At 36.7% G+C, this 24,041-nt stretch overlaps 1 protein-coding gene across 3 annotated transcripts; it reads right to left on the bottom strand.

Moving 5' to 3' along the window:
- Nucleotides 1-1,758: 1,758 nt before the first annotated feature.
- On the bottom strand, nucleotides 1,759-23,956 carry FAM76B (family with sequence similarity 76 member B). Of its 3 annotated transcripts, XR_002772402.1 has the most exons (11): nucleotides 22,536-23,956; nucleotides 22,165-22,229; nucleotides 20,823-20,877; nucleotides 19,454-19,609; nucleotides 16,752-16,951; nucleotides 13,386-13,433; nucleotides 13,111-13,191; nucleotides 12,338-12,473; nucleotides 9,840-9,941; nucleotides 5,289-5,483; nucleotides 4,427-4,461 (listed from the first exon to the last, which is right to left on the bottom strand). XR_002772402.1 is itself a non-coding variant. In XM_003780775.3 (10 exons), the coding sequence occupies exons 1-10, from the start codon at nucleotides 23,148-23,150 to the stop codon at nucleotides 4,372-4,374; spliced, it is 1,020 nt and encodes a 339-aa protein (XP_003780823.1). In that variant the 5' UTR covers nucleotides 23,151-23,956; the 3' UTR covers nucleotides 1,759-4,371. The 3 variants fall into 3 exon arrangements, 2 of the variants coding, with proteins under 2 accessions (XP_003780823.1, XP_023367027.1); XM_003780775.3 differs by lacking the exon at nucleotides 5,289-5,483 and having other exon boundaries at nucleotides 1,759-4,461; nucleotides 23,064-23,956; XM_023511259.1 differs by lacking the exon at nucleotides 5,289-5,483 and having other exon boundaries at nucleotides 4,171-4,461; nucleotides 22,536-23,955.
- Nucleotides 23,957-24,041: the final 85 nt, after the last annotated feature.

Genomic DNA, 24,041 nt, shown 5'->3' on the forward strand with positions numbered 1-24,041 from the left:
TTTCAGTGTCATTCAACATGATCTTTTTCTATTTCCTGTTAACTGGTGGATGCTTGATCAGATTTAGGTTTTGATTCTTTTTGGAAAAATGACTTCATAGATAGTGCATTACACCATCAGAAACACTTGGTATCAGAAAATGTCTCTGTGCACTTTTAGTATCTGACAACTCATGCTAATCTCCACTAGAAGTTGCAAAATGGTGATATTATAATTTCATCCTTGCTTTAAGTGGAATGGTTTTCTAAAAAGAAACTACCACTCATCTACTACTCTACTTACCCACCCAGGAGAATTAATATATAGCTTTTATGAGAAATGCAGAAAATACTAATACTGGGTTCACAAATTGTAGGCCCTGGGCCAGAAGCACTGGGATGACCTCAGAATTCAGAAATGCAAATTCTTGAGCTCCAACCCAGACCTACTGATCAGAAACCGAAGGTCTGGTTCAGCAGTATGTGCTCAGAAAGCTCTCCAGCAAACTCTGATGCGTACTACATTGGAGAAACTAATGACTATACCTTTCCAATTCTTAGAAGGCTCCTGATAAAAGCTATTACCTTTTTACTGCACCTTACAATACCACAGGTAAGTTCTAGACTTTTTTCCCAATTCATCTCTAAAGAGAATCATGTCTTTGACTTTTATCCTATCAAACCTAGCATTGTACTAGTCTATAAAGAGTAAGTCTATAAATTAAAGGATCATTCCTTGAACTTTTATCTGCCAAACATCCTAGCTTGGTACTAGTCATGTTCCAAAGTTTTCAAAACTTAGTAATATATAGCTAGATTTATTGTTGCTTTGAAATAGCTCAATTTAATAAAAAATTATACCCCTATTATTATATCCAGGAAAATAACTTGTACTTAAAGTGGTCTAAATGAACAGACAGGAAAACAGTTTCTAATATTAAGCCTAATCTCTCACGCCTGTTGTTTGGGGACTTCACTCTCGAAAAAAGGCATCAAATGTACATGAAGGGCAAGGGGTGGAGGCTCACACCTGTAATCCCAGCACTCTGGGAGACCAAGGTGGGTGAATTGCTTTAGTGCACTTGACCAGCCTGAGCCAGAGTGAAACCCTGTCTCCACCAAAAATAGCCAGGTATGGTGGGCACTTACAGTTCCAGCTACTTGGGAGGTTGAGGGAAGAGAATCACTTAAGCTCAAGAGTTTGAGGTTGCTGTGAGCTGTGATACCACAGCACTCCACCCAGGGCAACATACTGAGACTCTGTCTCAAAAAAAAAAAAAAAAAGAAACTGTAGATGAAGCCTATGGTAGACCAAATAATAATGGTCCCTCAAGGAGTCCACACCTTAATCCTTAGAACCTGTGAATACATGACCTTAAATGACGATAAGGACTTTGCAGGTGTGACAGTAAGTTAAAGACAGGAGATGGGAAAATGATCGCGTTCATCCAGAAGGAGGCCGTGACGCCCTCGTAAGGGAGGACACAGGTAGGAGACCGTGCGACGACAGCAGCAGAGATTTTAAGATGCTACACGTCACTTTGAACACAGAGGACCAACAAGCTCCCAGAACGCCAGGAACGCAGTTCTAGAAGCTGGAAAAGGCAAGTATTAGATCGTCCCGTACAGCCTCCAGAAGGAACAAACCTCACCAACACCCTGACTCCAGGCCAATGAATCTGATTTTCAACTTCAGAACTGTAAGAAAATTAATTTGTGTTGTTTTAAGCCACTAAATTTGTGGGAATTTGTTACAGCAGCAATAGGAAACTAATACAAAGCCTTTGATAAGTTTTTATTGTGAAATGCTGGATTTAGAAAAAAGTACAAAATGCCAACAGTCGGATGTGTACAAGTACAGTATTTCAATAGTCTATACATGTGAACAGCTTACCATGTTGACTGCTGAATGCATATTTAAACCAATTTTATCTAAAAAGGGCTGCAATATTCACAGGCTATTAAAACATAAATAACTTGGAGCCAAAATGACCCTCACTGATAAATGCTAATTAATAGTGGGAAACAGGCTAAGCTCACAATACAGCACACCAAAGTATCTCCTTACAGGTCCACACTGAAGAGTATCAGCTCATCATGTCAGAACACGACAGCTCCAGGACAGGGACTCAATTGCTAGTTTATACAATTGCAAAAAGTTTAAGTTATAAAATAAGATCATGAAGTAAAAGAGGGTATTTAATTGGGACTAAACACTGTGAAGCCACTAAAAGGTTTAGCCTTGAATTTACAAATCTTAAATTATTTAGAGTGTTAATGTTAGCTAACATTAAAATGGAAAATTACTTTTAATGTTAGAAGATAATTCAATTTTTATGTTAGCAAACATTAAAAGGAAACAATTTTCCATTTTACTGTTAGCTAAAGGGGAGGGCGACTTTGTTTTGTAGCATCTTCAACAAGGTCCAAGAACTACTACATAGCAAAACCATTAATGACCACTGCGGACTGACACACGGTATATAAAACATTATAAATTTTAAGGAAAGGTAATGACTATATTATGAATTTAGCAAATACTAAAAACACCAAAATCATGTTAAGGCATTATTTGTCATGGTTAAGAGTACTAAGTTTATTACAGGAAGATCTCAAAAATAAACTGGTTTAATTTTTCCAAGATTCTGATTGAATCTTTTACTATCACTTGAAAATTACCCTATGCTTCCAAATTGAACAAAGAATTATTTGGTATCACATTATAATGAACTTATAGGAAAAGTCTACAGAAATACACATCATGTTAAAAAGAACTGTTATATTCATGTGTTCTTACGAAAGCCAATCTTTCATGACATAATCAATGCTTGTCTAAAAAAACCCTCCAAAACTGCTACATTTGATAATAGTTTACTCGAAACAAATCATCTTTGCCCACAGACTCCTAACAGAAGAGACTCTCTCACTCTCGACAGTGTACTCAGCAATGTCTGGGGCTTTCAGACTGTACTGCTACAAAACGTGAACTGCTGTTAAGTAGGTCAATTCCATTACAGGCTGAAAACCACTGGATCAGAGTAAAATTAGTCATTAACTTCGCATAATCTATTCCACCCTACCTTAACCTTTTATAGGCAATTTTAAAGTCTTTGAGATAATTTACTTATAAATAGTGCCTGGATCTTAAATATTCCAATTTATTCAAAGATAATCACAGACTGGATTAAAAAATTATTTAATTTTTTCCAGATTTGCCTTAAATTTACAGATTAAGTATGGTATACATAAATATTAGCTTACATAACCACTTACGTAACCATTATAGGGAAAGCAGATAATATCATTGTAGAAACGGTATAAATTTTAAAGAATTTGTATTAAAAAAAGCAAAACAACTCAAAAAATATGAGTATGAATCCATATAACATAAAAAATAAAAACTCTATTGCAAGTGACTTAAAGTTATGTTAAATCTTTGGGGAAGTATTTTGACATAATTAAATGAATTCAATGACCAAAAGCTTCCCTATAACAGAGAAACAAACCACAAAAATCTTCTAAAGTTGATATGCATTTTCAGTTAGTTCTTAATACAACCTCAAACATTTCACTAGCAACTTTGATTTCCTTTTGAAATAGGTTCTGTACATATCCATTTATATACAAACATTTATTAAACATGATTTTAAAACAAACTGTATGTACAAAAGATCAGCATTCCTATAAATAAAAACATTAGGTGGCAAAAAGGCACTTGTAAGTAAAAATCTACAGTAGTCTTTACAATACCAACACATTTTACCTTGCATACTGTACAATGAACATTAATTCCTATACCAATAATGAAAATGCTAGGTTACTAATGTTAATGATGTAGCTTTTAAAAACATATTTACATATATTCTGACGTTTACATTTAATAGAAGCACCATGATTCTCTCCTAAATTCATGTTGATGCAAAGTTAAAACACTATCCCCCCAAAACCAGTGTTCACCACTTTGTTTAAAAGTTTTTGTATTTCTAAATTGAAAACTGTTTACCTGAAATTAGCGTAGTGAAAAACAGAAAAACACCACAAAAAACCCCTGATGCTCTGAGTTCTAACAACCACACCTACCCTATTATTGCATGTTAAGTTTTACAGAGAGCACTACTCACGCACTCCTTTACACTGTGTAATACTATTGCTGGCAAAAAAGTTCCTCGATATCAAATAATTAAAAATTCACTTCAAACCAGTTGAAGTTTTATTTGAATGTTTTACAACTTAAAAAATGCTGTATATCAGTTACAAAAGTGAATAGGAAACACGCCAATTCATTTGGTGTGCAAAAATATTTTTCCACTAGACAGAATTTTAGAGCTTCACAGAATTCCCCACCCCCTAAATTTACACTGTAAGCAGAAACAATAAACAAATAACTATTTGTTCAAGGAGACGTTAGTATACTTCCACTTTTGTCAAACTTTTTACCCTTTGACAATGCTGCAACCTGTTTGAGTAGTTCTCTGTTTTTGGCCTGTGGGAGACAAAAATATTGAAAATTAAAAATGTTTAAAATTCTATTGAGCGTCATGCTGAAGATTACTACTTTATTTAATACTATTCTTTCCTCTTAACAGAAGACTTTACCAAAACGGTAACAGATTACGTGGAAGAGTGGGTACATTTAGGTCATCTCTTTAAGGCTGAATATGCAAAAGAAAGTTCTAGATTGGTTTATTAGCCCCCACTTTGTAAATGTCATTTTAATGTAATTGTTATCCAAAGATAATATGTATAATTGGTTACAAAAAAAGGAAACAAAGTGAATCCACTTAAAAGGTTCAAATTTTAAGAAGAAAAAAAAATTTGCCCTGTCTTAAAAACATGAACTGAAAACCGTAAAAACAATCTGTTATTTTAAAATGAATAAAATCAAACACAAATCAAACTTAGAACTTATAAATCTGCCAAAGGCACTCTTAATGACACTCATTCTTTTTAATCAGAACTGCCTCTGTCTGATCTACTCTTGCTCCTTCAATCGACATACAGTCATCTGGCACTGGCTTTGGGGTCATTAGAGCAGTTCCCAATCATCACAGTTTTCAATTTCACGAAAGCCTGAAATTTGTTGTTGTTGTTGTTGTTGCTGTTTGTTTTTTTTGTAGTTTTTGGCCAGGGCTGGGTTTAAACCCGCCACCTCCACCATATGGGGCCAGCACCCTACTCCTTTGAGCTACAGGTGCTGCCCGAAGCCTGAAATTTTTTCCTTGCAAAGATTCAAAATTTCACTTTGCTAACTGTCTCAACGTAATTTGTACTTCATTATCAAATGTCTTATCCATCAACAAAGATAAAGACCTTGTCCTTGAGCCAATAGGCACTGACGATCTTAAGTTCAGGGAGATTCTCATATTCTCTGTGCTTCTGCCACCTTATATGGTCTCTTAACAGTGGGAACTGACACAATAATATGCTAATGATCACGCACTTTTCTGAAGTTTCTCATCCAAAATGGGGAGAGTGATGATGATCGTTTAAAACCTGAGCACGGCCCTAAAATTAACAGATTTTTAAAAGTTACCTTCTGGCTTATGTTTGAAAACCATTTCCTTCACAAGTTTCAAGATTCTTTATTATCTAGACGAGACAGACATTTTTTAACCTCCATGCTTCATCTTCTAATTTGAGCGTGGTATGGCCAAATACCACCCTGTCTTCTCTGTGTGCCTCCTTAAAGTGGTTTCATAAAATATAAACCTTCTCCAGACCTTGTACTTCCATTCCCCCACCCTTCTACAATCAAACTCTTCCTAATTAACACCCGTGACCTCCAAAGTGCAAACATTCTCAGTATTTATACCTAATAGTATAAATAAATAGTATAAACAGTATAAACAGTATTTATACCTAACAGTATAAATCAAATCATTTTTTATGTTCAAGCTGCATGATACAGTTTCTTTGTTCAGTGATTATTAAATAACTAAGGTGGTCATGAAAAGCTTCTATTTTAAATTCAGTATCAATTTGCAACTTAGAAAACCATGACAAATTGAGAAGGACTATTCTCTCTTTAAAACTAAAGTTTGAGAAACTCAAAGGACAAACCAGGTGAGAACGCAGCTGGCAGTCAGAGGGATCAAGCAGCTCTCTCCTAAGCAACTGGTTTACTACTCAGCTGACTGGTCCTCGTCACTGTCGTAGTTCATAGTTTGTCTTTAATTGTTAACTACAGATTGTTTAGTTTACAACTGTAAGAAATCCACTGGCAAATAAGAAATTTAACAAACATAAATTTTAAAATACAAATTAATGAAGGGCATAATAAAGGCTATGTCTGTAATTTGGCCCCCAAAAGACCTCCACCAGATCTGTAAGGTACATTTATTATACTGATATACTAAATAGTTAAAAAGTAAATCTCCAAACTAACTTCTCTCCATCAAGAAATTTTTTAAAATGAGTTTATAATTTTCATTCTAAGTACCAAGTACAATAATTCAAATATTATATCTTGAAAGAAGCTTTTCTATTTAATGTAGCTATTTTCAATCGACACTTATTTAGTTCCCTAATCATACCCAATACATTTACTTGCTAACAAATAGGAAAAAAGCCTTTAAGACAATATATCAGATTTCAATGAACACAAATCCAAATCTGTCTTATTCTGAGTACATTATGAAAAAATTTCATAATGCAAATATTTAAATAAATGCACACGTAAAGTATTTTATCCTTAAATTACTTCATTTTGCAACCTGAAAAAAAAAATCAATGAAATTATTTAGAAATGTTGGTCTGAAGGGAAGTGTATCTGGATTAAGAACCACACAGTCCTGCTTTCGGTCCTGCTCCGCCACTGATCTGCTATGTAAGCTGGAGTACATTTTCTCACTTGTCAAATAGAAACTTCACCTCCTACCTCAAAATGAGTTGGAAAAACTAAAGGAATATATAAATACATGAAACACTTAGCCTGACACAGTGACTGCAGATAAAAGGCTCTCAAATGGTAGGGCCCTCTTCTCTTTTAGACACTTATCTAATGAAACAGAATTTTTCTCTGGTATTTTTAATATTTTACATATTTTAGGGAGTGTTGGAGGGATATTTCAGACAACTTTTTCTTATCATGTTCCGTGCTTATTCCCAAGTTTGCTAGTTAAAAATATTTTAAAGACTACTAGAGCAACATAAACTTTGTATTGTAGAGTTCACTATCGTACAAAGGAAAGTAATTTACTATGTTTATTCACCTACTTGTTTCAGTTGCTAATGGGAGTTGGGTAAAAAGACAGCACTTAGCTGTAACAGAATGTCTGTAGCCATAATACAAAAAAGATAGAGGGAAGTGGTCTGAGAAGCAGGATGAGGTACCCTAAGGTGGCGGAACTCCCGCAGATCAGGGAAGCAGAGCTACTTCTCCGTCAGAAGAGGCCGTTTCCATCTATGTCCCTATTACTGTGTAACCAGTTTCAACTATAAAATGGCCAGGCCACATAAACTGTAAAGAACAAATAAGACAGCATTTGTAAAATTATGCTGAAAATGATTCTATGTAGATATCAGTTACTCTTACATTATATGAAACTCCAGCTATCAAGCAAGGTGAGCTTCATATACCAATCAGCTAAGTCAAGAGGGTTTCCTTTGCTTCCAACTATGATTTTGAAAAACAGAAAATGAACTGCTTTTCTGAACAGTAGGAAAACCTAAGTTAAATCATATTTAAGTACCACTCATAATTATACCGTTATCTCACTTTGGATTTACTTCAAACAGAGCTTTGGTTACATCACATTAAATCAAGATCAACACGTTAGATTTTGTTCTAGGTGATCATCTGGCATTAATAACTGAATGAGAAAAGTAAGAATATCCTGGATCTAAAATACTTGCTTGGTGGATGAAAAACAGTACATACAGCAAGGCTGATGTATGGCACAGGCAATGTCTGAGGACAGAAGGCAGATGGGTATTTCCATCCATCACCACTTATTCAACAAATGATTCAAATGCCTACTATGTGCCAGGTTTTATGTGACGTTCCTCTTCAAAATTCTTTTTTTTTTTTAATTAAATCATAGCAGTGCACATTAATACTATCATGGGGTACAGTGTACTATTTCTATATACAATTTGAAATACTTTCATCCAAGTGGTTAACACAGCCTTCATGTCTTTTTCTTAGTTATTGTGTTAAGACATTTATATTCTACATTTAGAGAAATTCACATATACCCTTATAGGATGAATAACAGTAAATCAGATGAGGTTTAAGACCAGGCCATCTGTATGTCAAATTTCCACAGGTTCCTAAATCCTACCAGATTTAGGGTATTTGCAAAGAAGCATGAAGAATACAAAAACCAAAAGTCAGAACAGAGTGTTCTCACTTGGTGTGTTTTTAAAAAACAGAGCAATCGAATGGAGGAAAAAGTATCCAATGTACACACCCCTATTATGAAACTAATTTATACCTTTTATATGAAAGCTATAACCAAATAGCCTAAGAATATGGGGAGGAGGGAGGGAGAAGGGAGGGGGAATGGGTGGAGGGAGGGGGATTAGAGGGATCACTTCTGAGGTTTATCTTACAGGGGTACAAGTGAATCTTTCTAAGAGTAGAATGCATGTGAAAACCCCACACTGTACCCCAGAAGTGCATTAATGTACATAGTTACCATTCAATAAAAAAAAAAAAAAACGAATAAAAAAAAAACAGAGCAATCAAGATGAAGGAGAAAAATGGTGAGGGGAAGGGAGGGGAGAGGTTTGAAGGGGGTAAATGGTGGGACCACACCTATGGAACATACTGCAAGGGTACAACACAAATCTATCAAGTATAGAACATAAACGTATTAACACAATAATCAAGTAAATGAGGCGAAAGCTGTATTAGTTTGATGTAAGCACTCCAAATTTTATAAAAAATCAACACATTGTACCCCACAAATGCATAAATGTACTCATGATCTATGTATATATGACTTAATAAAAGGAAAAAAAAAACTAAACAGGGCAGGATTAATTCCTTCCTTCCAGAGCTTTGGTCTCCCATCAAATTTTGGTGGTCTTGTACTGGCAAGTTTTCTTTGCTTGTAAGACTTAAAACTTCTTAATCTTAAAAACCTTGTTACTAAAGATTAAGTCTACAAATGTCAGAACATAAAAGTCGAAGGGAGCATGTTATTAATTTGGTGTGATCTCATTTCTAAATTTGTGAAGCCTAGGTGAGAATAAGCTTCAGTGAGGAAGTAATCGGTATCTTCATGTTGGGCGCAGGCCAGACACCAGATACTACCCTTCTTGTTACTGTGGCGACTCTTCATTTCACATTTGCAGCTGTTCTGTGAATTTTAATCATGCTGAATATACTTCGCTGCAGTACTCAGAGGCTGAGGTGGATCCCTACCGGCTGGCACGCAGCAGAACCCTATCTGGCACTGTGCAGACCAGTCTCTGGATTAAGTTTAAGTCTTCCTGCCTTTCATCACCGCATGTAGCATAAATTTCCTCCACCTGAAATTCCTAAGCATTGGTTTTATACACCCATCACCCTTCTCCTTATCTGGAAAGATGTAGGAAGAATGATTGCCACTAAAACCTTATTTTCACTTGAATTTCATTAACTTAATGTTTTTTTTTTTTCTATAGCCAATCAGTTGAACATACTTCAATGTTCAAAACCCCAAGTTTATGCAAAAGTTTTTAGGATTAATGTACCTTTCAAGTGATTTCAAATAATTTTTAATGGGATCAGGACTAAAAACTACTATAAAGTCAAAATCAAGACTGAAAGGTACAATATGCACAAAGAAGGGCACCAGCACCAATCAACGTCAGCAAATGTCATTACCCAAGATCAGTACTGGTGCTCAACATTTACATAAAAATGTCATTTACCTGAAGTTGTTCCACAGTTTCTTTGTGAGCTTTTTCCATACTGTTCATCTTGGTTCTCAAATTTGACTCTTGGTACTGAAAGTCTGCCTTTAGTTCAGTTAACTGAAAGATTAAAAGAAAAAAAAATTTTATATATATGTGTTTGTGTGTGTGTGTGCGCGTGTGTGTACATACACACACACCTACCACTTTAAATATCCTTCATAATAACCTCATGTTTCATTATGTAAGTGTAAGATGTTAATAGCAGTTTTCTGAGTTTTATAACCTACCTAAAATTTGCTTTATGAAGAACTGTTTCAGTATAATTTTACTAAGATGAAATCAATAAAACTTGAGATATTGCCTTTTATTTTTCTTTAAAAAAGGTGGCCTTACTAGACAAAGAATCTGACAACTGGTATGCCAACAAAAAAGCTTAATGGGTAATCCCTTGGAAAATACCTTAATTAAATGCACTTCACACTAATATAAACAAAGTAAACCTTTTAACTAGTTTAAGGTTAAAATCTATTAAAGTTTCATCCTGGGCAACTGTAAAGAGGAATGGTCCTTTCAGCCAAAAACTGGATTGTCTGTCAAGTTCATGTCCAGAATTATGTCCACAGTACTATCAAACCTCTGAGGTATAAAAGGGAATACAATTAACCTGGAATGAGCAAGGAAGGGGTTTCTATAAAATTTGGGCTAAATTAGACAAACAGTAAGAAAAAATGAGTGGTCTGAGGTAGCAAAGAGGCTGCATGACAATCTTTCACACACATGAAGCGACAGCTATAAAAGCACAATCACCTCATGACTTCAAACCAAAACTAAGTCACATGATTCCATCACCAGAACCAGGCAGGAGCAACTTTGGATTATCTTTAAATGTTTTTCATTTTGCAAGCTTTTAATATTCGTATGTTCTTTTTTGTAATTATCCAGGAGTTAATAAACTGAAAGACAGAAAGTCATGATGTCTTATGCTCTTATCTTTCCAAATTCCGTCAAATTGAAACCCTGACGAAATTCTTTCTCTCTCAATTTTCTATATTAAAAGAATTCCTGTTCCAAAATGCCACTCACGTCACATCACTTCAGACAATTATTCTATTCACCACACTCTGTGTTGCCTCCAGACTAGGAAGTTCTAGAAGACAAGGGTTGTGTCATGTTTCATCATCTTTGTATCCTCATGATCTAGTACAGTGTCTGGGGAACAGTTTATGCAATCAATTCAGGAAAATAACTTGGCTATCTTAGGTTTATAAGAAAAAGTTGCAAATGCGTCACTATTTTAGGTTTATTACTTTCCTCACAACACTGCTATTTTCAATCCTTATTAGTTGTTTTTTTTTTTTAAAGAGGAACACTAAAAAAGAATCGTAAAACTAAGGCACCCACAATTATCCAATTTTTATCCTATATGTCAGATTTTTGTATACTGAATTTGCTTAAAGTAAGGTACAAATGTATTGAAATAAATGTGAGTCCACTAACGATCAAGATGTGAGAAAATGTAACATAAGAGTTACTGGATAAAAGAAGTAAAAGCCAGATCAAACTTGAGCACTACCATGAGCACTTGACAGATGGATAATTCACATACACATTTATAATCATGTCTTGTTCCTACCACACTGATTTCACAGTGTAAGAAAACTTTTTTTTTTTTTTTTTTGAGACAGAGCCTCAAGCTGTCACCCTGGGTAGAGTGCCGTGGCATTACAGCTCACAGCAACCTCCAACTCCTGGGCTCAAGCGAGTCTCCTGCCTCAGCCTCCCAAGTAGCTGGGACCACAGGCGCCCGCCACAACGCCCGGCTATTTTTTGGTTGCAGCCGTCATTGTTGTTTTGGCGGGTCCGGGCTGGGGATTCGAACCCGCCACCTTAGGTGTACGTGGCTGGCGCCTTAGCCAGTTGAGCTATAGGCGCCGAGCCCAGTGTAAGAAAACTTTCAATCTGCCTATAACTCTGTTAACATTCTTCTTTTCACTAAATGGACAATATATTTGATATTCCTCCTCACTGAACTGATCAACACCATCCCAGTAAGGACACTCGCTTCCCATGATCTTAGATACCTACTGCTAATCACTGTCACAGGAAATCCCCACACCATTTCTGGATTGATATCAGTAAACGATCAGTATATTAAAGACTACTTTCAAGCAACATTCTTCAATCAGAAGGGTTTTTTAAATATTCCATTTGCATCTCATTTTTAAATTACAATATCAGACCTATTTTTAAATTACAGGCTTACTAAAAACTAAGGTTAAGAAATTACTATTTTAATTAGCAGTTAATTCTTATAACTAAAATTATGAAAGATCATTTTTATATCTTCACCAGATAACTCGGACTCCAGTTGGGCTTTCATAATTTGTTTTATTAAGAATCACGCAAAATAAATATTAATTACCAAATTGTCATAGAAATCTAATAAAAGGTACAAGGATTAAGCAAGAGTCAAGATGTAAATTCTACCAGGCTTTAGTGAACCATGTTCTTACCTTTTTATCTTTTTCTAAAATGGTCTGGTCTCTTTGCTGTAAGAGACGCTTAAGTGACATCACTTCTTCTTTAAGTTGACTTATAAGGACAAAATTGTCTGTTCCCCCACTATCTGCTGACTGATTTATAGAGCTACTAAAAAGAAAAAAGTAAAACACAGTTAAATCAAGTAGAACAAAAATTAGCAGATGTTCAAATTGCATAAATTAGACAATTCCACAAACATCCTTAAGGCTAATGCAAAAAAATATGTACCTGACAGAAATGGATGCAACTGGCAAATTACCTTACTAATGGCACACATTACATACACCTGCAGAAATATAATTCAGTATTAGCTTTAAGGGGGTCAATATTTCTAGTGTTAAGCAATAGGCAGCCAATTTGTACAGTAATATCAGCAAACTTTGGCTAATGAACTAAAAACAAAGTCACGCTCATAGTATTTTAAATCTAAAAACATTTCAAAGCAGGTCAATTTAAAATATCACAATTCGATTTGTGTTTCTTTGAAGAATAAAGATAATGTTCTCTATTCAGATTTCTTTTTTCAAAACCCAAATTTATTCCCCAAATAGAACTATATAGTTCAGTGCCACTTTCTTATTGCCAAAATTAAGTTAATTTTTAAACTATTATGTTTACTCTTCTAGTTGACTCAAAGAAGTCAATGTACAAAATGTTTCTATTCTTTCATCTGTAATAACTGGCAACTGACCGTAGCTGTTCAACTGAGTTATATTTTTGTAACACTAAAGGAATTCATTTTTACCTATCTCCATTAGATGGCTTAGATTCCAATTTGGGTTTTTTCTTTGGAGTTTCATTCTGAATTGCTGCAGAGGATTTATGGCTGAAACCAAACATTAAATAAGAATAATTAGAGTAAAAAGAGTAGAAGAACCAGACGGTAAGTTATTTTTCTTCCTCTAAAGTATTACTAAACATCACTAGTTCTTCTTAAAGCCTAAGTAACAAAGTTAAAAGAATATCACATTTACAAAAATACACCTCAAAATACTTTGGAAAATATATTAATGCATTTACCTCTGTTTCCATAGTCCCTGCTCTTGTTCTGGGCTTAGATTGCTGATTCTGAAAAATACATAAATGACATCTAATGACATTTATTTAACAGCATTCTTTCTCAATGGAATCAAACTGTGTTTACAATCTTTTGTTCAGAGAAGGGCATATTTAAGTTTTCAGACTAAGCGAATATATATTTAATAAATCCCATTCAAATGAGATAAAGTCTAATCAAATAACTAGTAGCCATTCTGAAGTCCCTCAGAAAGGTACAATGACAGAGATTGAATCTTCTTTTTAATCAGGATCTCCCTAATTCTATTTAATATCATACCAATGATAGGGTATATAACCACGAAACAACCACAAAAGGTTCTATAAAAGTCTAGAAATTATTGTACTTTAGCTGCCCTTAATATTTCACACAAAAAATTTGTCTTTAAAGTTAAGACTTTCCTAATAACTTTAAGTAGAGATTCTTCCTTTTGAGGAATTCCCATTTCTCAGACTATTATGTCAAATTAAGCAATAAGAAAATGTCTTTATTTCTTTGATTCTTTCCTAGTTTTCTTAAGAATCCTATCCAAAGTCTCTAGATCTCACTTTAGTTCTCCAGACAAGTGCTGAAAATAATGAGAAATTTCATAACAAATGATTTTACTTTCACTTAAAATTAATACTTTAACACTCTTTGGTTTTTCCATATAATACTAATAGCTGCTTTATAATTCACTATGAATTTTTTCTCCTATTCTTACATGTCAATCTTTCACCAACCCCTAGTTTGTTCATTCAACATGTATACAGCCTCTTCAGATACCACATATTTTTATAATTTAAGAAGATGTTAGAAGACCTATAACCTTATGCAAGTTACCGAAAATCCCTGAACCTCAATGAATTCTTCATATGTAAAATGGGTATAACACATAGCTTATAAATGAACATTAAATGAGCTACATACATAAAAAGAGTACAGTGCTATCATATATAAAATATACGTACATGTTTGTGTGTGTATAAAATTTACTATTGTTTTAGCTGTATAAGTTTAATCAAAAGTAAAAAATACACAAAGTTAAAGAATCACCTGTAAGTAAATATTAAACTGGGGAAACAGTAGCTGTAATTCTATCAATCTGACTTTCTCTTTATTTGTAAATGAATGGTAACCCCTATTCAGGAATTCAGTTGTCCATGAGTTTCTTTTACAAATTTAATTATAAGCTTTAGCAGGCCTTATAATCACATATGAATTAACAGCACTAACCAGATCTTAAAGTGAGATTGATGACATTAATGATTGACCAGAACATTTAAATTCACATCTTAGCGTTCTGAGAGTTGTCCGTTTCTGGTTTCCGACTGACCCTAGTGCTGCTCCCTCACCACTCACCACCACCTGCAGTACGCTCCTTATACTCTACATCCTCATCTACTGACCTGACAGGCCCCTACACTGTCTGCTCATCACACCATCTACAGCCCTCAATAGTATTTGTATGTAAATAACCAAAAGGAAAGAAAAACTTAAAATTAAAACTGTGCTCTCTCCCTTTATTTTCAAACCTGTCAATTATTTCAAGATTAGGTTACTATCACATAACTTGATCTTCACACATGCCAGCTGTTCCTTTCACATCATGCTACAACAAATTTCTCTATACAAGACAGAGAGAGACATTCCAGCGGAGTCTTAGGCATCTGCCATGACAGCATATAATTATTGTATCGTACTTTTTTTTTAAGTAAGAAGCGAAAAGAAGGGAGATTTATGCTCCTTTGCTTCTTAGGATACCCTAATATAAAGACCTTAAGATTTCTTCAAAACAGCCAAAAGAGAAGTCACTGCATTGCAGTCTGCCATTGCCCTGACTAGGAAGTACTACCGGGTAGAGGGAAACAGAGCCTCAGAGCTTCCTCAGAAAACCGTGTCATCTACTCGGTGCTTGGAGTGTGCACACAGCTTACAATCAATCCAAGTAGACAAAAATGTATTATATTCCAAAAATAGCATGTGTTCCAAAATTTAGTAGGCATCAGTTTTCTGTAAGTAAAATTTTGTTTTACTAACGATCTGAAACTCTGAAGACTCATAGAAACATTTACAAAAACACGATGAATCCTTCTAGAAAAGGGGGGGAGGGATCATGTACCTGATTTTTCCATTTTATGTGTTTATGTGTATTTTTTTTTTTTTTTGCAGTTTTTGTACAGGGCCAGGTTTGAACCCGCCACTCCTGACATATGGGGCCAGCGCCCTACTCCTTGTGCCACAGGCACCGTCCTATGTGTATTTGTTTTTAACATTGATTTTTTGCCATGAGGACTAAAATCCTATTTATACCACACACATTCAGGGTTAAGACTACTACTATATAACCTCTACCCCCATGTCAAGTCATTTGTGGAGGGCTCCTGTAGTCCTAGCTACTTGGGAGGCTAAGTGAGACAGGAGGATCGTTTGAACTGAGGAGTTTGAGGTTGCTGTGAACTAGGCTAATGCCATAACATTCTAGCCTGGGCAACAGAGTGAGACTCTGAATCAAGTACAGCTGACCCCTGAACAACTGGGTTTGAATTACGCGGGACCAGTGGATTGATTTTTTTCAACCAAACACAGATCAAAAATACAGTATCTGCAGGATATGAAACCCACATAGCTACATGGTATGGGCAGGCTGATTTTTCACACATATAGGTTTCCTAAGATGACTGTGGGACTTGAGTGTGTGCAGACTTTGGTATATTACGCCAGTAGTCCTGGAACTGATCCCTCCTATAAACTGAGGAACCACTGCAGTTGTATGTGAATAGTGTTCTTAATGATATGTCTTAAAAAACAGTAAGTACAAGTAGTTAAAAATATTATTCCTCACATTTTGGGTACCTCCAAGATTAAAAATGGTTTCATCATGGTAATAAATAATAGTGTTATAATCTGTTTTCCAAAAGGCTAAATGTATACTTCCCTGTCACAGGCTTAAATTTTTACTAAAACAAATTAATGATAACTGAGATAAATATAAATTTTACAAACAAAATCCTAACAAACATAAAATAAAAAAAGAATATTGAGGCTTCTGATACTTAATCACTGAAGTATTAAATCTGAAGTACTTTACTTTGACTTCATGATGCGATCATAATTTTATAGATTAACTCCCTAAATGTCCTATCTTTTTATTATGGTAAACAGCTAAGTACATTCCATGGGTGCAATTTTACACACTGATTAAAGTGAGGCCTTAAGACACTTAAGAAGCTTACAATGTACAATGGAAACCAAACTACCATGTAGTCAGTATTTGTAAGATGTAAAACCAATAAATGACATTAAAACACCAGGAAGGATTTTAGAAAACGGAACTTGAAATTACTTACTTGTGATGGCCACTACTGTGACGATGGTGATGGTGATGGTGATGGTGATGGTGTTTGGCGTGATGTTGGTCTTTCTCAGGAAGAGATGAAGAAGATGAATTGGAATGGGAAGATCCCAGGCTCTTCCTCTGCTCTTTTGTCTTCTGTAAAACTCTCTTATATGACAAAGTACAGAGCCAGCATAATAATTTTCCATCAACCTTTAAAGAAAATATTTTTATTGGATTAAATGTAACCATATATTGGCTGTAAATAAAACCAGGTAAGATAAACTGCTCAACTGTTATTATTTTACACACACGTGCGCACGCGCGCACACACACACACGCATGATGTATGCACACACACATTCACAGGTTTTTGCAAAATGGAAGTAAAATTAAACTTTCCTGAAATTTGGTAAAATGCCAGTTTGGAGGATTATTATAAAATTGGTGAAAATGATACAAGACCCTCATTAGTTCTGAGGGATTTTATACGAAGAGAAAAAAAAATTACTTTTGTTATTCCTAGAAAGTGTAAATTGATATACTTCCAGGAATTACAGCTGGAATTCTTAAATCACTATGTAATTATTAAAATGATAAAGTATTTCCCACTACAGTGAATACTGTGAATTTATAGAACAAGAGAACCTCAATGACACATATAGTTAGTTCTCATTATTCTTGGGTTTTATATTTGCAAATCTGCCTACTTACTAAAATGTATCTGTAACCCTAAAAATAAAGACTTGCAGCCACTTCTGTGGCCATTTGCACATATGCCAAGTGGTGAAAATGTGTGTTACCAACAACACACATTCCCAGCTGAGGTGGAACAAGGTGATGTCCTGCTTGTCTTGTTTTAGCTCTCAAATACCCTCCGTCCATTTAGTGCCATATTTTTTTAAGCTTCTGTGCTTTGGGGGGTTATTTTAATGTATAAAATGGTCCCAAAGAGCAACACAGAGGTGCTGCATACAGTTCCTAAGTTTAAGAAGCTGTCATGTGTCTTGTAAAGAAAATACATGTCCGATAAGCCTTGTTCAGGCATCATTAGTGCAGTAGGCCATGAGTTCAATTAAATCAATCAACAGTAAGTAAATAAGGTGTCTTTAAACAGAAACATGAATAAAGTAAGGTTATGTACTGATCGCCTGACCAGCATGTTCTCAGAGGCAAGAGTCTAACCCTGTATGTCCCTTCAGGGCAATGATTCCATACAGCAGCCCCTCTTACCCCCAGTTTTTCTCACAACCTCAGTCTGAAGATAAGACATACAATGAGATATTTTCAGAAAGAGAAAGAGACACCATGTTCACATGACTTATACTACAGTGTATTGCTATAATTGTTGTTACCAGTTATTGTTGTTCATCTCTCTCTCTTTCTTTTTTTGAGACAAAGTTTCATATAATGTCAACCTCAATAGAGTGCCATGGCATCACACCTCACAGCAACCTCAAACTCTTGGGCTTAAGCGATTCTCTTGCCTCAGCCTCCCAAGGAGAGGGGAGTACAGGCGCCCACCACAATGCCCAGCTATTTTATTTTTGTTGTTGTCATTGTTTAGCTGGCCCAGGTCGGGTTTGAACCTGCCAGCCCCAGTGTATGTAGCCAGTGCTCTAATCACTGAGCTACAGGCATCGAGACTGTTGTTCATCTCTTATTATGCCTAATTTATAAATTAAACTTCATCATAGGCACGTATGTATAGAAAAAAAACACAGTATAAATGTATATAAGGTTCAATACTATCTCCAGTTTCAGATACCCACCGCAGTCTTAAAAGAAATGTATCCCTCTTGAGTAAGGGAGAAATACTGTATTTCACTAATTCAGCGTTTATGCTAGCTTTATAAAACATAACTTCCCTAAAGAACAATCATCAATTGGGAAAGACTTCTTTTCAAAATTATTAAGACTAACGCTATAATAATAAAATCAAGTTTCTGTCTTTTGTTTGTCACACAGGAGGTGCTGGAGGGTCATGTCTTATAACTAGGGTACATACATTGCTGTGGGAGGACCTGGGGGAGCCCCTCAAAGAGACAGTCATCCTCCAAATCAACTGACACTGACAGACAACAGGAGGCCTGTGTGAATGCTCATCAGCAGAGGAATGCCACATGCACACACATACTTATTAAGTCACTGTAGGTAGAGAAAAACAAACAACGGTTTCAAATATAACTCCACATCAGAAAGGCACATGACTACCTTTGAATATTACGTGCTAATGTGCCAGCAAGTATTTTATCACACCAGCAACTTCAAGTAACCAACAAAAGAGTAAAGAGGTGAAAGGCTTTATTTAACAGTAATTACATTTCCCAACTAAATTAGAGATGGCCAATAATACAGAATAGCCATCACAGAATATTTTTTTGTATTTTATCACACCAGCAACTTCAAGTAACCAACAAAAGAGTAAAGAGGTGAAAGGCTTTATTTAACAGTAATTACATTTCCCAACTAAATTAGAGATGGCCAATAATACAGAATAGCCATCACAGAATATTTTTTTAGAGTATAATAAACCTACTTGATCGACATGACTGCACATAACAAGGAAAAATCTCACTCTTCCCATACTGTCAGCTAATTCTCTGCTTTCAAGGACTCAAAAGCTATAACCGGTCTCAGTAGTGTATTAATTATAACTTACAACTTGTTTGGTATTTAATTTCCAGATGATGTCATAACACAAATCAAACATACCTTTCTTCTTCCTTCCTCCTTCCGATCAAAAGCACACTGCTGCTTGCACTGTTCACAAGTCTGAGGTGGTCCATATTTCTTTTCTGAATTTGTGCAACGCTGACACTTGGTACCAATAAATGCTGCAATTATGTTACAGTACTGACAAGGTTTGGGCTGAAAAGATACACATTTTCTTTGAGACATTTAGAAACAGTAAAAATTCGCTACATAAAATATAACCAGTAGTACAGGCATATTTCTGGGTTTAAGAAAAATGACAGCTCGGGGGCTGAGGCAAGAGAATTGCCGAAACCCAAGAGCTGGAGGTTGCTATGAGCTGTGACACCACAGCACTCTACCGAGGGCAAGAGAAAAACTTTGTCTCAAAAAAAAAGTAAATAAATAATAAAATAATAATAAAAAAATAAAAATGACAGATAAAAAACTTTTCTGTCAAGTATGCTGCCCTGTCACATTCAACAACATTTATCACATTTCTGTTCATTCAACTGATCTATTTCTAAAGTCATGAAACTCACTGTTATTCTATTGGAACATTTAAATGAAAATCCATGAAAAATATGTGTGTGATTTTCATAGTATGTTATGTATTACAAAGGCTACACATGACAAAGTTCTCAAAGAAACGAAAATAAAGACTGAATAGAAAAGATTTATGTATCCAGAATTTAGGGAAATGGAACTTCTAATTTAATTTTCTGGTCAACTTAATAACCATATCACTTATTCAAAAAAAATTTCAACTTTTCATAATATACCAGTTTGACCATATAAGAAATACATATGACACGTGTTTTCAACTTAAAAAAATTGACACAAGCATATTCAACATAAACTGTAATATAAACACTTAATTTTCTTTGATATTCAAAGGATAATTCAAGATAGTATGTTATTGGTATAATTACCAATAATGACTATAATATACAATTTGCAATAGGACAATATTATGACTTTCATGAACAAATATCTAAATTGTGCTGCTGCATAAAAATAATTTTGAAAAGGGGATTCTGAAGAAGAGGGGAAAAGTCTGATTATGCATGACTTGTGGACAAGTAGGTTCTCCACAACTAGGGATTTGCTATATTTAAATCTTTCGAGAACTTCATAAATTCCACCTTGAAATTCAACATACATAAAACATGTCCATAATTTGAACGTTTTTAAATGTTGTTATCTTCATATTAGACTGTGATTTATATAGTACATTATGTAATACATACAGAAAATTTCTTTTATAAAAAATATTAATGTATTGAAATGTTGACGAACACAGCAATACATATTTAAAGATCCAGCTTTGTAAAAAAATAGTACCTGACCAGTAACAGGAGCATGAATTGAAAATAGAAGACATACTAACCGTCCCAAACTGCTTCACATTTTGAGCACACTTCTTACAAATTGTGTTAGTTTTGCTGAAAAAGAAATTGGACAGAGATGTTCACATTTATGTAGTTTTCTGTAGCATGATGCTGAACTAAAGTAAATAGTAAAGTAAATAGCTGTCAAAGATTTGTAGTTTTTGGCCAGACATGGCGGCTCATGCCTGTAATCCTAGCACTCTAGGAGGCCAAAGCAGGTGGATCACCTGAGCTCAGGAGTTCAAGACCAGCCTGAGCAAGAATGAAACCCCTATATCTACTAAAAATAGAAAAACTAGCCAGGCATATTATTGGGCACCTTGTAAGCTCAACTACTTGGGAGGCTGAGGCAAGGGGAGAGCTTGAGCCCAAGTGTGAGGCTGCTATGACTTTGACATCACCCACACTATGCAGGGCACAGAGACTCTGTCTTATAAAAATTTTTTCTTCTAAAAGATTTGCAGTTCTTAAAACTTACTCCTAACATACACCGAAAAAAAAAATTTTTTTTTTGGAGTTTTTGGCTGGGGCTGGGTTTGAATCCACCACCTCCGGCATATGGAGCTAGCGCCCTTCTCCTTTGAGCCACAGGCACCGCCCCATAGACTGAAATTTTTTTCTTCAAAAATACAGATATGTCTTTTCAGGGTTGTTTTAATCTGAATTTACTTCTCTAACCATTATCTTAGCACAAATGTTTTTGCACATCTTTGTGTAAAAAAATGTTTTTTGTAAAGGAAACAAAAAAATCCTGTTCTTTATCTAGTTCCAAAAGCTCCACATTTGCCACTATTAATGCACTGCCTCACCTTTCAGTGCCTACCACACATTTCACTTGGCCATTCTCCATTGTTACCATGCCCCAACTTTCTTAGGAAGAAAATTACTTGTTCTTCTCTTAGGCCATTTTCTGTGTGTGATCCCAGAGTGGAATCACCTATTTAAAAAAGTGCGTGCTATTCTCCACAAGTAACAAGTACCAGATTTCACCCTAGGAGGCAGCTGATAACACTACAGACCTTACCACGGGTCCATTAGCAATTTACCATTTTTTTATAGCTTAATTGTGGCTGTTTATTTTTGCACTTTTATTACCAAAGCTGTACATCTTTCATAAAATAATTTATTCTCTACTTCCTCATAAAAAGACTCATGTCTAGTTCAAAATCACCACTGTCTTTTTGGCAACATTCTCTCTCCTACCATACAAGAAAGTTTTACAATTTAAAATTTCAGAGGCAAAATCATTTTTAAAAACTAATATAAATATGACATTATAACCCCCAAGTATTCCTTACAGACAAAACTTTGTAACAATCAAAAAATGTTCAGTATACAAACCTCTCTTGCTGAAACTCTGATCTGCAGTAAGTACATTTTACAATAGGATGTGCAATCCGACATTCCTGTAATAAGATAATACATTAGTCAGTGCCTTATCTCAAAGGTCCAAATCTCACTTTTCTGGGAGAAAACTATTACCAAACCCAGCCAAATGTCTAAAACACATCAATAAAATCTGGCCCCCAACATAAACAACTGGACGACTTATGTAAGTAGCCAATCACAGTATAACTCCTTAGGGAAGGCATAGGTGTCTTTGTCTTTATTAGATGTGGGGTTTTATTACAGATACATTAATAAAGCTGTCAGGGCCAATTTCAAAGATTGGTTAAGTGTGAAACTACTTATTATTTTGCACCGTTGCTCACAGACAGCATCCCGGCTTTAATGGGATGGGAGGAGCTCCAAATCATAGAGCATTCTGTTCCCAAACCAGTCGCTTCGCTTTCCTGGACAGGGAAGAAGGATGCCATCAGCTTTGCGGCTTCGGATTCCTAGCAAGAAAGTGCAAAAACCGTCCCCTGCCTCCTGGTGGAAGGAGAGGACAGACCAGGCAGAAAAGAGAGATGAAAACATCTCCACCCCAGGGTCTCTGCGGCATAGACAGGTGGCTGCCTCGCTCTGCTCCACCCGAAACCCCCGGCCGCTCAGGGGGCGCGGCCCCCTAATGGGCAGTCTGGAAGAGGACAGCAGGATTCTACCTCCCTCTCTGGGGCCTTCCCCAGATGAAACTCAGGCCCTCAGAAAAAGGGGTCCCCGGATAGGGAGGCAAGGGCTCCAGACTCCCAAACCCCAGAGGCGCCGGCAAAGAGAGCGGGGCTGCAGTGCAGCGGCCACCCAACCCCTGGGGTTACGGCCGAAGACACCCAGCCGCCCGCCGCCCGGCACCTACGGACCTTGCAGAGCTGCTGGCCCTGGGAGAGCTCCTCGAAGGGATAACGCTGGGTACACTTGGTGCAGGCGTACAGGGCCGAGGCCGCCATCCTGCTCCTCAGTCTCCTCCTCCGCCGCCGCCCGCTCCGAGGCGGGGCCCTACGGGGAACTCGCGAGCCGCCGCCGCCCGGGCCGCGGGCTCCTCCTCCTCCCCCTCCCCCGGCCTCGCGCCCACCAGGGCCTCGCCGCCAGAGCCCAAGGCCCCGCGGACGCCGCCGCCGTCTCCCTCCGCCTCCACTTCCGCCCCAGCCCACCCAGTGACGCCGTCCCTGCCGCTCCCGCTTAGGCCCCGATAGCGGCGGAGGGAGACGAAGCGGATAGTTAGTGGCGGTTTAGCTGCGCGGCCGCGGATCCGCTTCCTTCTTGGCCTCCCTTCCCCATACCTGATTGGCTGCGGAGACTATAGCGTCACTCGGACGTTCCGCCCAAACCGAACAGCGGCTACGCAGGGAGCGCCCACAAAGGAAGGAAGTCACCGGCCAATGACGGCCCGACGCTCTCAGCGCGCGAAATCCCCTTTAAACCTGGCCCGCCCCAAAGTCTTGGTCGCGGCCAGTTCTAGCAGCCAGTCCCAGGTTTAGGAGAGTGCCCCGCTCCAATTGGGCAAATCTTCGCAGAAGGTTCGCTCTCTGCCGCTGGCTTTTTTCCCTTGACTTCTATTGGACTAGATCATTAAGCTCCTCCTAGTCGTATTCGTTATTGGCCAAAAGGTAAGTACTGCACCTGGAGAGGCGGCCCCCACGTCAAACTCACGCGCTCTCCAGCATGTAATCCGAGGGAACTGACGGAGTATTTGTAGTTTGCATTCGGTTTTATTCTACTTCAGTCATTCCACTGAGTTGCCTCTGACGACAACACTACGCCTTGTCCACTTTTGCTGCTCGAAAAGTCCCACCCCTTTGTAGAATTCCCCAGAGCCGACTGGTAGCTCGCAGCCTAGT

This window comes from Otolemur garnettii, unplaced genomic scaffold (genome assembly GCF_000181295.1).
Source record: "Otolemur garnettii isolate 467f Iridium unplaced genomic scaffold, OtoGar3 scaffold00001, whole genome shotgun sequence".
NCBI classification, from domain to species: domain Eukaryota; kingdom Metazoa; phylum Chordata; class Mammalia; order Primates; family Galagidae; genus Otolemur; species Otolemur garnettii.